The sequence below is a fragment of the Monomorium pharaonis genome, chromosome 3 (assembly GCF_013373865.1).
Source record: "Monomorium pharaonis isolate MP-MQ-018 chromosome 3, ASM1337386v2, whole genome shotgun sequence".
NCBI lineage: Eukaryota > Metazoa > Arthropoda > Insecta > Hymenoptera > Formicidae > Monomorium > Monomorium pharaonis.
The window spans coordinates 23,403,178-23,415,673 of NC_050469.1; the positions used below are offsets into that span (position 1 = coordinate 23,403,178).

Sequence of the window (12,496 nt, forward strand, 5' to 3'; positions counted from 1 at the left end):
ATAAATATTTTTTAGTCTTTTATTAAATAGTTTGCAATAAATTAAAATTCTAATATTTAACAATAATTAAAATAAAAAATATATTATACATTTTTGTATTTTTTTAAGTACAATTTTTATATCTTTTTATTTGAATTTTAATGATTTTCAAATGAGAAACACTGTCACTAAAAGAGTGGGAAAACCGTCTGCATGTGCAACACGTGTGAGTCGTACGTGCAAATGTTTAGCGGTCAATGAATAGGTGTTTAACACCAGTAGAATTCATTGTGACCCATCAAGGACAGAAATGTAAAATTCTAAATTTACGTTAAGATTAGTAATAGTTCCGGTATCACTACAAATGATTAATCAAATTTCTGGCAATAATTAATTTAATTTAGTAATTTATTTTTTATTCAAATTTATTAATTACTCGTAACAAATTAAAGACATGTCTTGAGTTTCAAATAATATAACATCTAATAGTTTAAATAAAAAACTTAAAAATCTAAGGGTAATTCTAATACAGTATCGCATACAGCACATATGTTTCAGAAAGCTTTCTAAAATATATCTGAAAGATATCTTCTGCCAGATATCTTTCAGAAAGCTTTTTGAAAGATGTGCTGTACGGGATATAATATAATATGGTAATATACTAATTTGTAGTATAAGGTTATTGTTTTCTTTGTTCATTGTTATTATTATTACCACATATATAATTTACAATATACAATTTATTGAATTATTTTGAATTCAATGGAGTCACACTAACTATAAATATTATTATAAAAGAATACAATAATAAATTGATATTATTACGTGTATAAAGCAACGTTGTATTTATTACAAAATTAATTGCAATAATTATAATTAATAAAAAAAAAATACTTTAATGAATTAAAATTTTTTGTCAAGTAGTTTATGACGCCAAAATATCATTAGCTTGTTTTATAGAAAGATTTAAATATTATAATTATACAAACGTATAATTTATTAAATAACTTTTCAAAAACGTAATTTAATTAAGATATAAAATAACACCTAAATAAATTACGTATTAGCAATACTATACAGTGCACCAGTTTTCCTTATCTATGTAATTCCCATAAAATATACAACATTTTGAAACTGTTACTTTGCAGGAATAACCGAAAGTCTGCTCTCCTTTCTTCTTACTTCAATACTTTTTTTTCATCGAGACCTTTTACCCATCTCCATCTCGGTTTGTAAAAGAAGCATTATACATTTTTGAGTCTCTTCACCCGTTCGAGTTCGTTTACGAAGATGACTCACTGCAGTCCCGTAGTGGTGGGATTTTTACCGAGAACAAGACTGCTCTCGCTCTACAACGAATCTGCATATCGCAGACTTCTGTATGTGAGACTAACTTAATTGCGTTCTTCGCAGACAGCTTACCGATAGTATATAACCGATGCGCGGTCGATCTTTCTCTTCAAACGTTGATTAAGAGAGCGAGCAAGAACTGGAAAGCCAGCTGCAATCAGGACATTCGCGTGACAGGAAGAAAAGAACTGCTATACGATGAGATTGACATTGACGGTAAGAAACAAAAAGGATCATTTATTTGATAATTAATTTAATTTTTAAAACTCTGTTAATATTAAAAAAAATTTTTTTGCATATTATTCAGAAACATTTATGATTTTGTATATAGTACATTAGGTGTAATTATTCTAACATTCAGTTTTTTACTTTATCGCTTAACACAATATAATTTAAATAATTACTTACTATGTCAAAAGATAAAATTAAATTATAATAAAAATACAATAAATATATAATAAAACTTAAAATAATAATATAATAATATATAAAAATCAGTTATATAAAACTTTTTAAAAGAACTATTATTTGAAAAAATAACTATAATGTTGTCTTTTAAAAATATAATAAATTTATGTAATGTGATCAATTGTTTTAATTTAAATATATAATAATTACATAAAATATATGAAAATATAATAATATAATGAGAAATGTGATATTAATTTTAATATTTTTTAACAATATCTTTTTTTGTATTTAACTTATTTAATTATTTATGTTAAATTACTTTTATTAAAGCTTGATTTTAATTTCTTGTTTGCTTAAGCGTGTAACATTTTTTTTTATTCGCTTTAATTGATAACACTAACTAACTTTAAGAAATATTATTGTTAATTACAATTAAAAATGGATATTGCAAAAATTGATAAAATTTTATTTTCCTATCTTCATTATTAACAGATATAAAAACATGGAATAATAAAACTAGGAAAATTATGATTGAATCTCATTAATGAGATTTTCTCTGAGCTCATATAAATGACTTTTTTCATTCAAATTGTACTAAATGACATTGGAACATATCCGCTTAAGGAAATATGTGTTTTTTTTTTAAGCGTAATTAAAACCATCGTAAATGACCGCAGAATATAACATTTGTATGTTTCGTTCATCTAGCCGAGATTATGTCAAGTTCGAGGAAATTGACAAAAGTTTTACTTTTTAATTTAACATATATGTATTTTTCATACAAATACACAACAAAAACTTTATATTGAAAATTACTATGATATAATAGTAAGTGGGTATCAAGTAGAAGAAATTTTAAGCATTTTTATTAAATTTTTCAAATTGCCATAATAGATACACTACTTATTGTATATATAATTCTCTGAAATTTTCATACATATTTAAAAGCAACTTATGTGTGTGTAAATATGTAACTCTAATATTAACTATCTATCTTTTAGCTTGTTTTATTGGCTGCCTTGCTGAGTTTGAGCAACGCGCGAGCTCGACAGCACGCAAATGTTATATTAAATTCCACCGTTCAACCAATTAATCAACCTGATTACACGCAATCGCACAAATCCCCGGATAACGAGTGGGACATCAAGCGAGTGCAGATTCACAATCAAATTGGATTAGATGGTAAAGTGCGAAAAATTCAGCTGGATTCCGGTGAGGAGGATAAACCGGGCATTCGGGCATACGGTTTACCGAAAAAAAATCTGCAAGACAATGGTGCTATCGAGAGATTGCATCTCGGAGAGGATCACATTGATGACACTTTGAAAAGTGGTCGATTGGTAAATATTATCCTTGATTCATTAATGCAATATATTTCTTAGAATGTAGTTCAAAATTTTCAAAGCTTTATCTTAATATTACATTAGTATTTAAAATATAAATTTATAACAATATAAGAAATATAAATTTTATAAAACAATTATTAATTATTACAATAATATTTTATTTAATAAAATAATAAAAGAGTGGAATTTAAGTTAAATAATTTCCATAATTATTTTATTATTATTATGTGTATTATAATAATATATAATTACAATTACGTTACATTGTTAATTTACATCATCAAATAAGTTTTATGTTTATAAAAAAATTATAAAATAACGTATCCTAATCTATATACAATATATATGTATAATATATATTACGTATAAGTATGAACATAAAATTCTAAAGACATAGGATAAAAACTGTATTATTTGTAGGTGGAAGCCTACGGAATACCGAAAAACAATATGGAGACCAACGGCTTTATAGAAAGACTGCCATTGTCAAACACACGTCGCCAATCGGCTAAGTTAGGATCAGAAAATGAAAGTATTAGGATAAATAGATCTGTTCGTATGGGTTCCGAAAACAAAGTCGAAGAGAAGGTTGCTAGCGAGGCAGAAGATATGGTGGCACAAGATTCCAAAGTCTTCAGACCACTCTTCGTTTACAGACAGCAAGTAGCTGCCAGGGAAAGACGGAAGCATGCGAGAAACATAGCACATAGAAATCACCGACAAGCAACACAACGACCTTGTTATCATCGACAAGTGACCTACTGATTTTATTGAGGAAAACGTGAATATTGACATATTCTTCATTCTCTGCTAAAGCAAAATTGATTAGATTCATAGATTTAAACAACACATTCTTATTTCTTAGACAATACGTAAAAAATATCTTAAAAATATTTAAAAAAATTTTATTTTTTTAGATTTCCTTAAACTGTCTTTATACTCTTTTAGACGTTTTATTTTTATATAAAATAAAATTTTGGTTTTATAAGAAATTTATATTTTACAAAATCTATTATGAATTGTTTAAATTTGATTTTATGTATTGTTGAATTTTTTATATCCTCAATTATGCTTAAATAATTGCATTTAACTATAAATGTAGTAATATAACCCAACGCTTATTACACATTACTAGAAGTAAAATTGCATTAGACACGATAAATTTTAGAAGTAATATTTCGCATTTATGTAGAATAAAATTATGACCTTTTGCACTAAGCCAAAAAGTATTATATAAATAAGTATATATATTTTTTAATAGTTGATAATATTCTAAACTTGCGTTAAATTAATTATTGTGTTATTTTAAACTTTGTATATTTGCATGTATTAAATGTTACTGCATTTAAAGTGCTATTAAATAAATTTTGAATATTATGTAACCATTTTCTTATTTATGGATATATCATTTTTATAATTACGTAAAAATTATCAAGTAAATGTTTCATTTAATTAGAGTAAAGACACAGATTATATAATTTGTTAGAAAAGATCAATAAATGTTATTAAAATCAATGGTCAATTAAAACCATGTGAAGTTGTAAGTTATGATGTTTAACCTTTAACCATTAATGATAAGTTTGGTAATTGACACAGCTGCAAATAGACTATAAATTACACGTGATATAATTTTTGTTTAATAATACACGGAATAATATTCGTTTTGATAAAAAATTTAGAGTAGATAAAAATTAATTACGCCATTAAAAAAAAAAACAAAATGTTTTAAGAAATTACATCTAATATTTTGAACATTATTTGACACAATATAGGCTAGATTCTATAAATCATATATAAACTCAAAAAGCAAACATCTTGAGTATAAAAGTAGTAGACAATTTATAATTTAAGAGATGTAAAATTAAGAAAGCATTAATCACGTAAGTAAAACATTTGTTTAATTATTCGTTTAATTCCTGTATTAACTTCTTTCTGTGCTTTTATGTATATAAAGCGCAAATGTAAATTCAACCTACATATTTACTAAACTAAAACATTAACTTGTTAAACTTGTTGCTAGCTATTAAGCTTAAATATTAACATTATCTTATTTCATACATACATTATTTTTTACATAAGGTATAATTAACTTATAAATTTTATCAGCATGTATAAAAGGTTATGGACTGTGCCTGAACTAAGCAAAATTGTTACTGTAATTGTTGTACAAGTACTTGATCTGTTATTATTTCTCATATTATTGCCATTTATGATTTGGGAATGGTTCTCTGAAAGGCCATATATAATAAAAATCTTGAGAACAATTATTGAGGTAAGATAATAAATATTTAATATTTTAAACCTAAAAGTATACCTAATTTGTTTATTTAAATTTTTTTTCAATTATTTATTTATATCTATTACGTATATGTTTTCTATTTTAATTGAAACTTACTATGTATGTTTTCTGCAGGTCACGTTAGAGCTGTTTATGTTAATTATTTTTGCTGGTGTATCAATACTTACGACTGTGATTTTTATATTTGGCGATGGATCTTGCAGTAAAACGCAAAGTGACGATCAGAAAAAAAATTTATTTCCGTTATACAATAATGATAAAAGCTCTCATATCATAAAGTCTTCAAATTTTACAAAAGAAAAACGTTAAAATATGTTAAATAAAAATCTAAATTATTTTAATTTTGAATAAAAATAAAGATCTTCATTTAAAGATGGAAATTTCCTTTTTGAATGCAGTTTTAGTTATCGCTTTCTACTATTAAACAATTGTGGTAATCTTTTCAATAATCAATTTATACCAGGTTATTAAATATAAGTGAATTGTTTTACACACACACACACACACACACACACACACACACACACACACACACAATTTTTTGATCAGCTAAGATTAGGTGCACTGGCGTATTTTAGGGAGGGCAGAGGATTAACCGCTCTCCAAATTAAAAAAATTAGTCTTACTAGATTTGTTTAAAAAATTTAAGTAAAATGACGCAGGCCGATTAACGTGGGCGTCTGTAGATCAAATTTCTTATGCATAAGATTCACTGTGTTCAAACTGTCCGATATCTGATATGTAATGTTCAGCGAAAAATTTTATTGACCTTCCCCACCCATTATCGACGTCAGAATCCCCTAGTGATTAGGTGTATTAGGTGTGTTAAGTGGTATTAGATGTTATACATTGTAAGATAAGACCATATGTACTCTCAATTTTTTCCGATAATCTATCTGATATGATCTATTTTTAGGAACTTTCTAAAAAGATAAGATATCTTTTTCCAGCTTTATAAAAAGAGAGCATTCAGACTGCAACGGCAGTTCTTTAAAATCTCAGTGTTATGCACACAATATTCGGTCAGTTTTAAGTTTGAAAAATGAAGAATCAATAATTGTTAGTGTATATGTATAAGAATATATGTATGTATACATATATAATATATATGTATACTAATACCTTGATTTATGCGGAGTATTCGTTCAAAGGTTTCTTACACGATTAAGACTTAAATAAGTTGAGTAGGCCAATATAAAAAAGTAATTAAGAAGAAAAATCATATATGTTGTAAAAATATTTATTTTACATATTTACGCGTAAATAATAATAATAGTAATAATTAAGAAAAACAAAAGACTTCGCACAAAATCTAGGTAAAATGGCTTTCGATGGATTTAATTCTAATTTTGCTATCGTGTAGTTCAAGTAGTGCTGATCGATAGTTATCATTGTCGCATCAATTCTATAAGCCGTTCTTTTTTGCAGAAAAGGTTAAAGGTTGATATAATAATGCCCTGCGCTAAGTACAACTCGGTTAATTCAAACAATTCATAATTTTTTAAGCAATGAGTTTATAAGTAAGGCCGATCTAACCAATAAAGGTAAAATTGTAATAATAAAATAATATTTTTTTAAAATAAGTTATTATTATTTAACGGAAACAAATTATTTTTATTAGTTGGACAAAAATTATTTCTGGACGCAAATAAATTTCTTTTTTCTTTTTTTTTAGAATAATAGCTCTCACAAATGGTAAAAAGTGTGAAAATTTGAAAGTATTAAAATATTCTAACTTTGAAATAATCAAAAGAAAAACTGGAAAGTCCTTAAAAAAACTATAAAACTTCTACCAAACTTCAGTAAATCACATTGTACAATACAAATTATATACAGAAATAACAAAAATTATCTCCGATACCGCTACTGAATCACAAATAGATATTAATATCTTAGAATCCGAAATTTTGTAACTTTTCCAATGTCAAGCATACAAGGCTTTTCTCGGGAACAAACACCCGTTCTGAGAACATTAACAGAAACACTCTCTCAATTGACGGAAGAGATACGAGACTTGAGTTACCATATGAACCAACTTCAGTATACGATATCAAATATTGAACACAAATGTTCAATAGATTTTACGTTTGATAAGGCATTACTTTTAATTCCGGAATTTGACGGATCTACTGATGTCGAAGTCTTTATTAAACATATCAAAGTAGCAGAAAATCAGCTGGATATAGATAATTGCGATTTACTTCTTTATGCCATAATCGCACAAAAACTCAAAGAAAGAGCAAAGAATATAGTAAAAATCGATGATGAGACAAAGTTTCCACAGTTTTATGAAAAATTGAGATCTTTGTTTGAACAATCCTAAAATTGCTTTAAAAAGTTAAATTGGAAATCCAGAAAGGTATTCACATTCAATGAAATTGCTGCAATCATAAATCGTTTTCTTCAAATTAATTGACGAGATCATCATTGTAACTCGCAAAGCACTATAGGATTATACAATTTACATTCAAGAGAAATTTTATCAACAAAAAATGAGATTTTCCATTGCAACGTAAAATTAATAATTGAAGATTACCTTTACTTTTTTAAGCGTAGACCTATTAAATTAAACATTCGCCAAAGCGAGAATATTCGAAAAAAAACTCCAATTAAAAAGATGTGAACATAACGCAACGAAACATTACACATTCGGGTATTTGTATATGTTTTCTCTACGCTGATTATTATTTTTTTGTAATTGTTATTGCAAATTAGATATGTAAGTTAAAATAATTAAGATTTGTAAAATACGTATTGTAAATATGTAACAAAAAATTGTCTATGTATTGCCAAGTACATGGGGCCGCCTCGTGTATTTATGTGGGACCAGCCAACAACGAGAATTCGATATTACAGAATATCTTATTATAAAAAATGGCTGAATTAATTGAACTGTTAATAATCGATAACTTAAGTTTTATTTTATGTAACAAAATTATAATTGTTTTTGTAACTCTAAGATCAATCAATAAAGATTTCACAATTTAAATTCTAATTTGGCAAAATTTTCATTAAAAAATAGCAACGTCGTCACATTTTACTTTTCTCTCTTTTTTACATGTCACTGTTTTTCATTAAACCATATCAGTTATTATGAACGATAATGGTTTCCATATGTCACATCACTCGTAAAATTATATTTCGCCAACATTATTAATATAATAATATACAATTAATATACAAATGATTGGCAACAATAATTTTCTAATATTTAGTTATGTCGTTCGTAATCTAATTTTTTAAAATTACTCTAGCAGAAGAAACTACTTATTGCGATAATGACATCGAGGTTTAATAATAAATAGAACAAATATAATTCAAATTAACATTATAATTTTATTTATATTGTGTGATAACAGGTAACCGTTTAAACAGGAATAGAATATTTTTAAAGAGTTCTGCATCTTTACAACATTTTCTCGTAAATTAAAATTGTTATCCACGATTATGACATCCTTGACGGTTCATCAAAGGATAGTCACAAGTGCCTATAGACGGATTAAATTCTGTTCCTTTACCGCAGCTCATGATATGACAACCACCCGCACGGCAATGTAGGTACTTGCTGCAATCGCCCGCGTACTCACGCAACTCCTGTAAGTAAAAATAAAATATTTAATTTTATTTCTCAATTAATAGATAAAGAGGAAAGAATACATAGGTCATGTAAAAAAAGGAAAAATTTTTTTTATAAAATGCTATGGTAAAAATTATGAAAATAGAAAAAATGTAAATATATAAATAAATACGTATTATTTTCAATAAATTTTCTGTTAATTTTATATATAATCACAAATATAATTTATTATACATGTATTATATGTATATCTTCATTTATTTTGTAATCTATTATACATGTATAATCTATTTTATATACTATATAAAGTCTATGAAAAACACTACGAATTATATTTAATAATTAATTTTATGCATGATTACGTAATTAGTTATTATTTAAATATGACTGTTAATATTTTTCACAGTAACAATAAAATTAGAAACATTTATATTAATACTTTAAAATATAAATTTACCGTAACATAAAAAAATTTGAATAAATATGTATAAAATGCACAAGCTAATTTGTACATATTTTAAATCAAAAGTTTATTACTTTCTCTAAAAGACATTTGTTCTCTAAAAGACATTTGAATAAAACTTTTGTTTTGTTCTTATTTATATGATTAATTAATTCACTGAGATTAAATTTTCAGAACTTTATATTTGCAACTGTTTACATATAATACTTACTTGTGATTGTGTCACTGAAAACAGTGCTATACACAGTACCAGACATAATAAAACTGCACAAGATTTCATCTTGAAGACCTTTCTTTGATCGCGTTAATCGTCGTTTGATTTAACTCAATTTTGTCTTGTTTGGCCAAGAAATCGGTCTTATATACAAAATGTTCGATAGATAAAATAAGGAAAGAAATGTTACTATTACATCGCAAATACGGTTTTCCCTAATACGTTTTTTAATTTTGTTTTCTATTACATTTCGTATGTTCTTATCTTTAGTTCATGCAGAAAGTAACAAATATAACAAATAATCTAGTTATGTCACTTTTTTCATGAACTAAATAAAGATAAGAACATTTGAAACGTAATAGAAAACAAAAATAAGAAACGTATTAAAGAAAACTGCTGCATTTGCAATGTGATAGTAACATTTTTTTTAATATCAAACACATCAACAGCAATATTTAAAAGAAAGAAATGCACAATACCTGCTGTAGCAATAAAATTATTTTTATTTTGATAAAAAAGTATAAATTTAAATAAGAAATACAGTAAAAACTGTTCATTTTTAATAAAAAGTGAAAGTTCTTTTTAATCATTTAATTTAAATGTAATATTAATAGCTATCGCTGAGAGAGAGAGGTGCGAGAAGAGAGAGAAAGAGAGGAGAGAGAGAGAGAGAGAGAGAGAGAGAGAGAGAGAGAGAGAGAGAGAGAGAGAAGAGAGAGAGAAGAGAGAGAGGAGAGAGAGAGGAGAGAGAGAGAGAGAGAGAGAGAGAGCGAGAGAGAGAGACTAGGTCTCTCTCTCTCGTATCGCTCTCTCTCCTCGCTACCTCTCTCTCTCTCTCTCTCTAGCTCTCTCTCCTCTCTCTCTCTCTTCTCGAGAGATCTCTTTCTCGTCTCTCTCTCTCTTCTCTTCTCCTCTCTCTCCTCTCTCTCTCTCTCCTCTCCTCTCTCTCGCTCTCCTCTCTCTCTCTCTCTCTCTCCTCTCTCTCTCTCTCTCTCTTCCCCTCTGCTTTCTTCCTGTCTCTCTCGTAGATCCTTCCTTTCTCCTTGTCTTTGTTATTCTTTTTCCTCCTACTCTTACTAGCTATTGGCCCTGTAAATAATTTCTAACATTTTAAGACTGCTTAACTCTTCTTATATATATAGCATTTTTATTTAAATTCAAAATAGAAAGTAAAAAAATAAGAACAATTTTGGAAGAGGAAAATTTTAGACCAAATAAGACTTCTCTGGTAAAAGTATTATTTGTTGCAATATTACTATTAAGAATCTAATATTTAGTACATAATTATTTCAAGCAATTAATACAATAAACTATAAACTATTGAATTTTATATATCCCGTCTCTCCCCGTCTCTCCCCGTCTCTCCTGGTCTCTCCCTATCTCTCCTGGTCTCTCCCCGTCTCTCCCGGTCTCTTCCCGTCTCTCCCGGTCTCTACCCGTTTCTCCCTGTCTCTCCCCGTCTCTCCCCGTCTCTCCCGGTCTCTCCCCGTCTCTCCCCATCTCTACCCGTCTGAGCAGACGGATAGAGATGGGGAGAAACGGGGAGAGATGGGGAGAGACCGGGAGAGACGAGGAGTGACGGGGAGAGACTGGGAGAGACGGAGAGAGACCGGGAGAGACCGAGAGAGACGGGGAGAGACCGGGAGAGACGGGGAGAGACTGGGAGAGACCGGGAGAGACGGGGAGAGACTAGGAGAGACGGGGAGAGACGGGAGAGACCGGAGAGGCGAAGAATGTTTCTATTGTGTTTAAATTAAGGTAATAAGAAAAATAAAGATGGCTGTTATTTTATTGGAAAAAAAAAAGAACTTATTTAAAACAGTCTTTTGAATGGATTTCTAAATCAATGGCAGCTTTAAAAAAAAAGTTAGAAGTACGTGAATAAATGAATATTAGATTTATTAAAGATAGATAAATGCTTATTTAAAAATAAAATGAAAAGAGCAACAGTAAAGCAAGGCTCTTGAAAGTTAAACAACGAAAGTAAAGAAAATTTGAAAGAAACGTAGCATAAAAATAGAGAGCCACAGCAACGCGTGGCAGGGAATAGCTAGTTTTATATAATAATTAAAATAAAATATAAAAACTTTTTTGTTTCAAAAAATTTGAAGACTTTTGTTTTATCTTAGTTGTAGTTTTATAGTTTTTGTTATTTCAGTATTGTGTAAATATTTCATCTTTGCTGTTTTTATTTCTAATATAAAAATTTTTGGATATTTCGTTTGACAAAAATGTAATTTTAGCGTAATTTTGATATTATTGAAAATTCCTCTTTTGATAATAAACATATAATACATATGTATAATGAAATACAATATCATTGTTTATATTATGTTTATAATTTTTTTAATTATCTATTTTTTCAAAATTTTTTTAAACAAATAAGATTATTTTATTTGTAGCAATTTATAGCAATTTTGGAGAAATTATTCAAATATTCTTACCATTTTTCCTACACTTATTCTACAAGTTATCTGCTAGAATATAAAATTAGAATTACATGAATATCTGAAATATAATTAATTTTTTAAATTTGTTAGTAATATTCATAAATCATTTAAAAATTGTATTAAAAACTTACTTCTATGATAACTAAATAAGCTAATAGTTCTAGAAAATATAAACAAATCTACAATAATTAAATTAAACATAACAAAATCAATTAATTCCCGACAATCATCTGATGGAACAAATATATGAGATAATTAATCTTTTTTATTTTATTCAAATATTGTATATTATTTTCATATACTATTTTCATATATTGTATTAAATGCAATTACCATTATATACTATTTTTCATTATAAAAACATTTTATGTAGATATAATACGAAAATACGGTTTTTCCTATTACAT

General features: G+C 27.2%; 2 protein-coding genes and 1 long non-coding RNA gene across 3 annotated transcripts; 2 read left to right on the top strand and 1 right to left on the bottom strand.

Moving 5' to 3' along the window:
- Positions 1 to 1,344: 1,344 nt before the first annotated feature.
- On the top strand, positions 1,345 to 4,468 carry LOC105832032. Its single transcript, XM_012672623.3, has 3 exons — positions 1,345 to 1,545; positions 2,742 to 3,080; positions 3,507 to 4,468. The coding sequence occupies exons 1-3, from the start codon at positions 1,528 to 1,530 to the stop codon at positions 3,849 to 3,851; spliced, it is 702 nt and encodes a 233-aa protein (XP_012528077.1). The 5' UTR covers positions 1,345 to 1,527; the 3' UTR covers positions 3,852 to 4,468.
- A 2,008-nt stretch (positions 4,469 to 6,476) lies between these two features.
- LOC105832041 lies at positions 6,477 to 8,380 on the top strand. The gene is made up of 3 exons (XR_003625959.1): positions 6,477 to 6,701; positions 6,814 to 6,929; positions 7,061 to 8,380. It is a non-coding gene; the product is annotated as an uncharacterized LOC105832041 (long non-coding RNA).
- A 321-nt stretch (positions 8,381 to 8,701) lies between these two features.
- Positions 8,702 to 9,777, bottom strand: LOC105832040. The gene is made up of 2 exons (XM_012672631.3): positions 9,637 to 9,777; positions 8,702 to 8,979 (listed from the first exon to the last, which is right to left on the bottom strand). Exons 1-2 carry the CDS (start codon positions 9,703 to 9,705, stop codon positions 8,821 to 8,823), a joined length of 228 nt encoding a protein of 75 aa, XP_012528085.1. The 5' UTR covers positions 9,706 to 9,777; the 3' UTR covers positions 8,702 to 8,820.
- Positions 9,778 to 12,496: the final 2,719 nt, after the last annotated feature.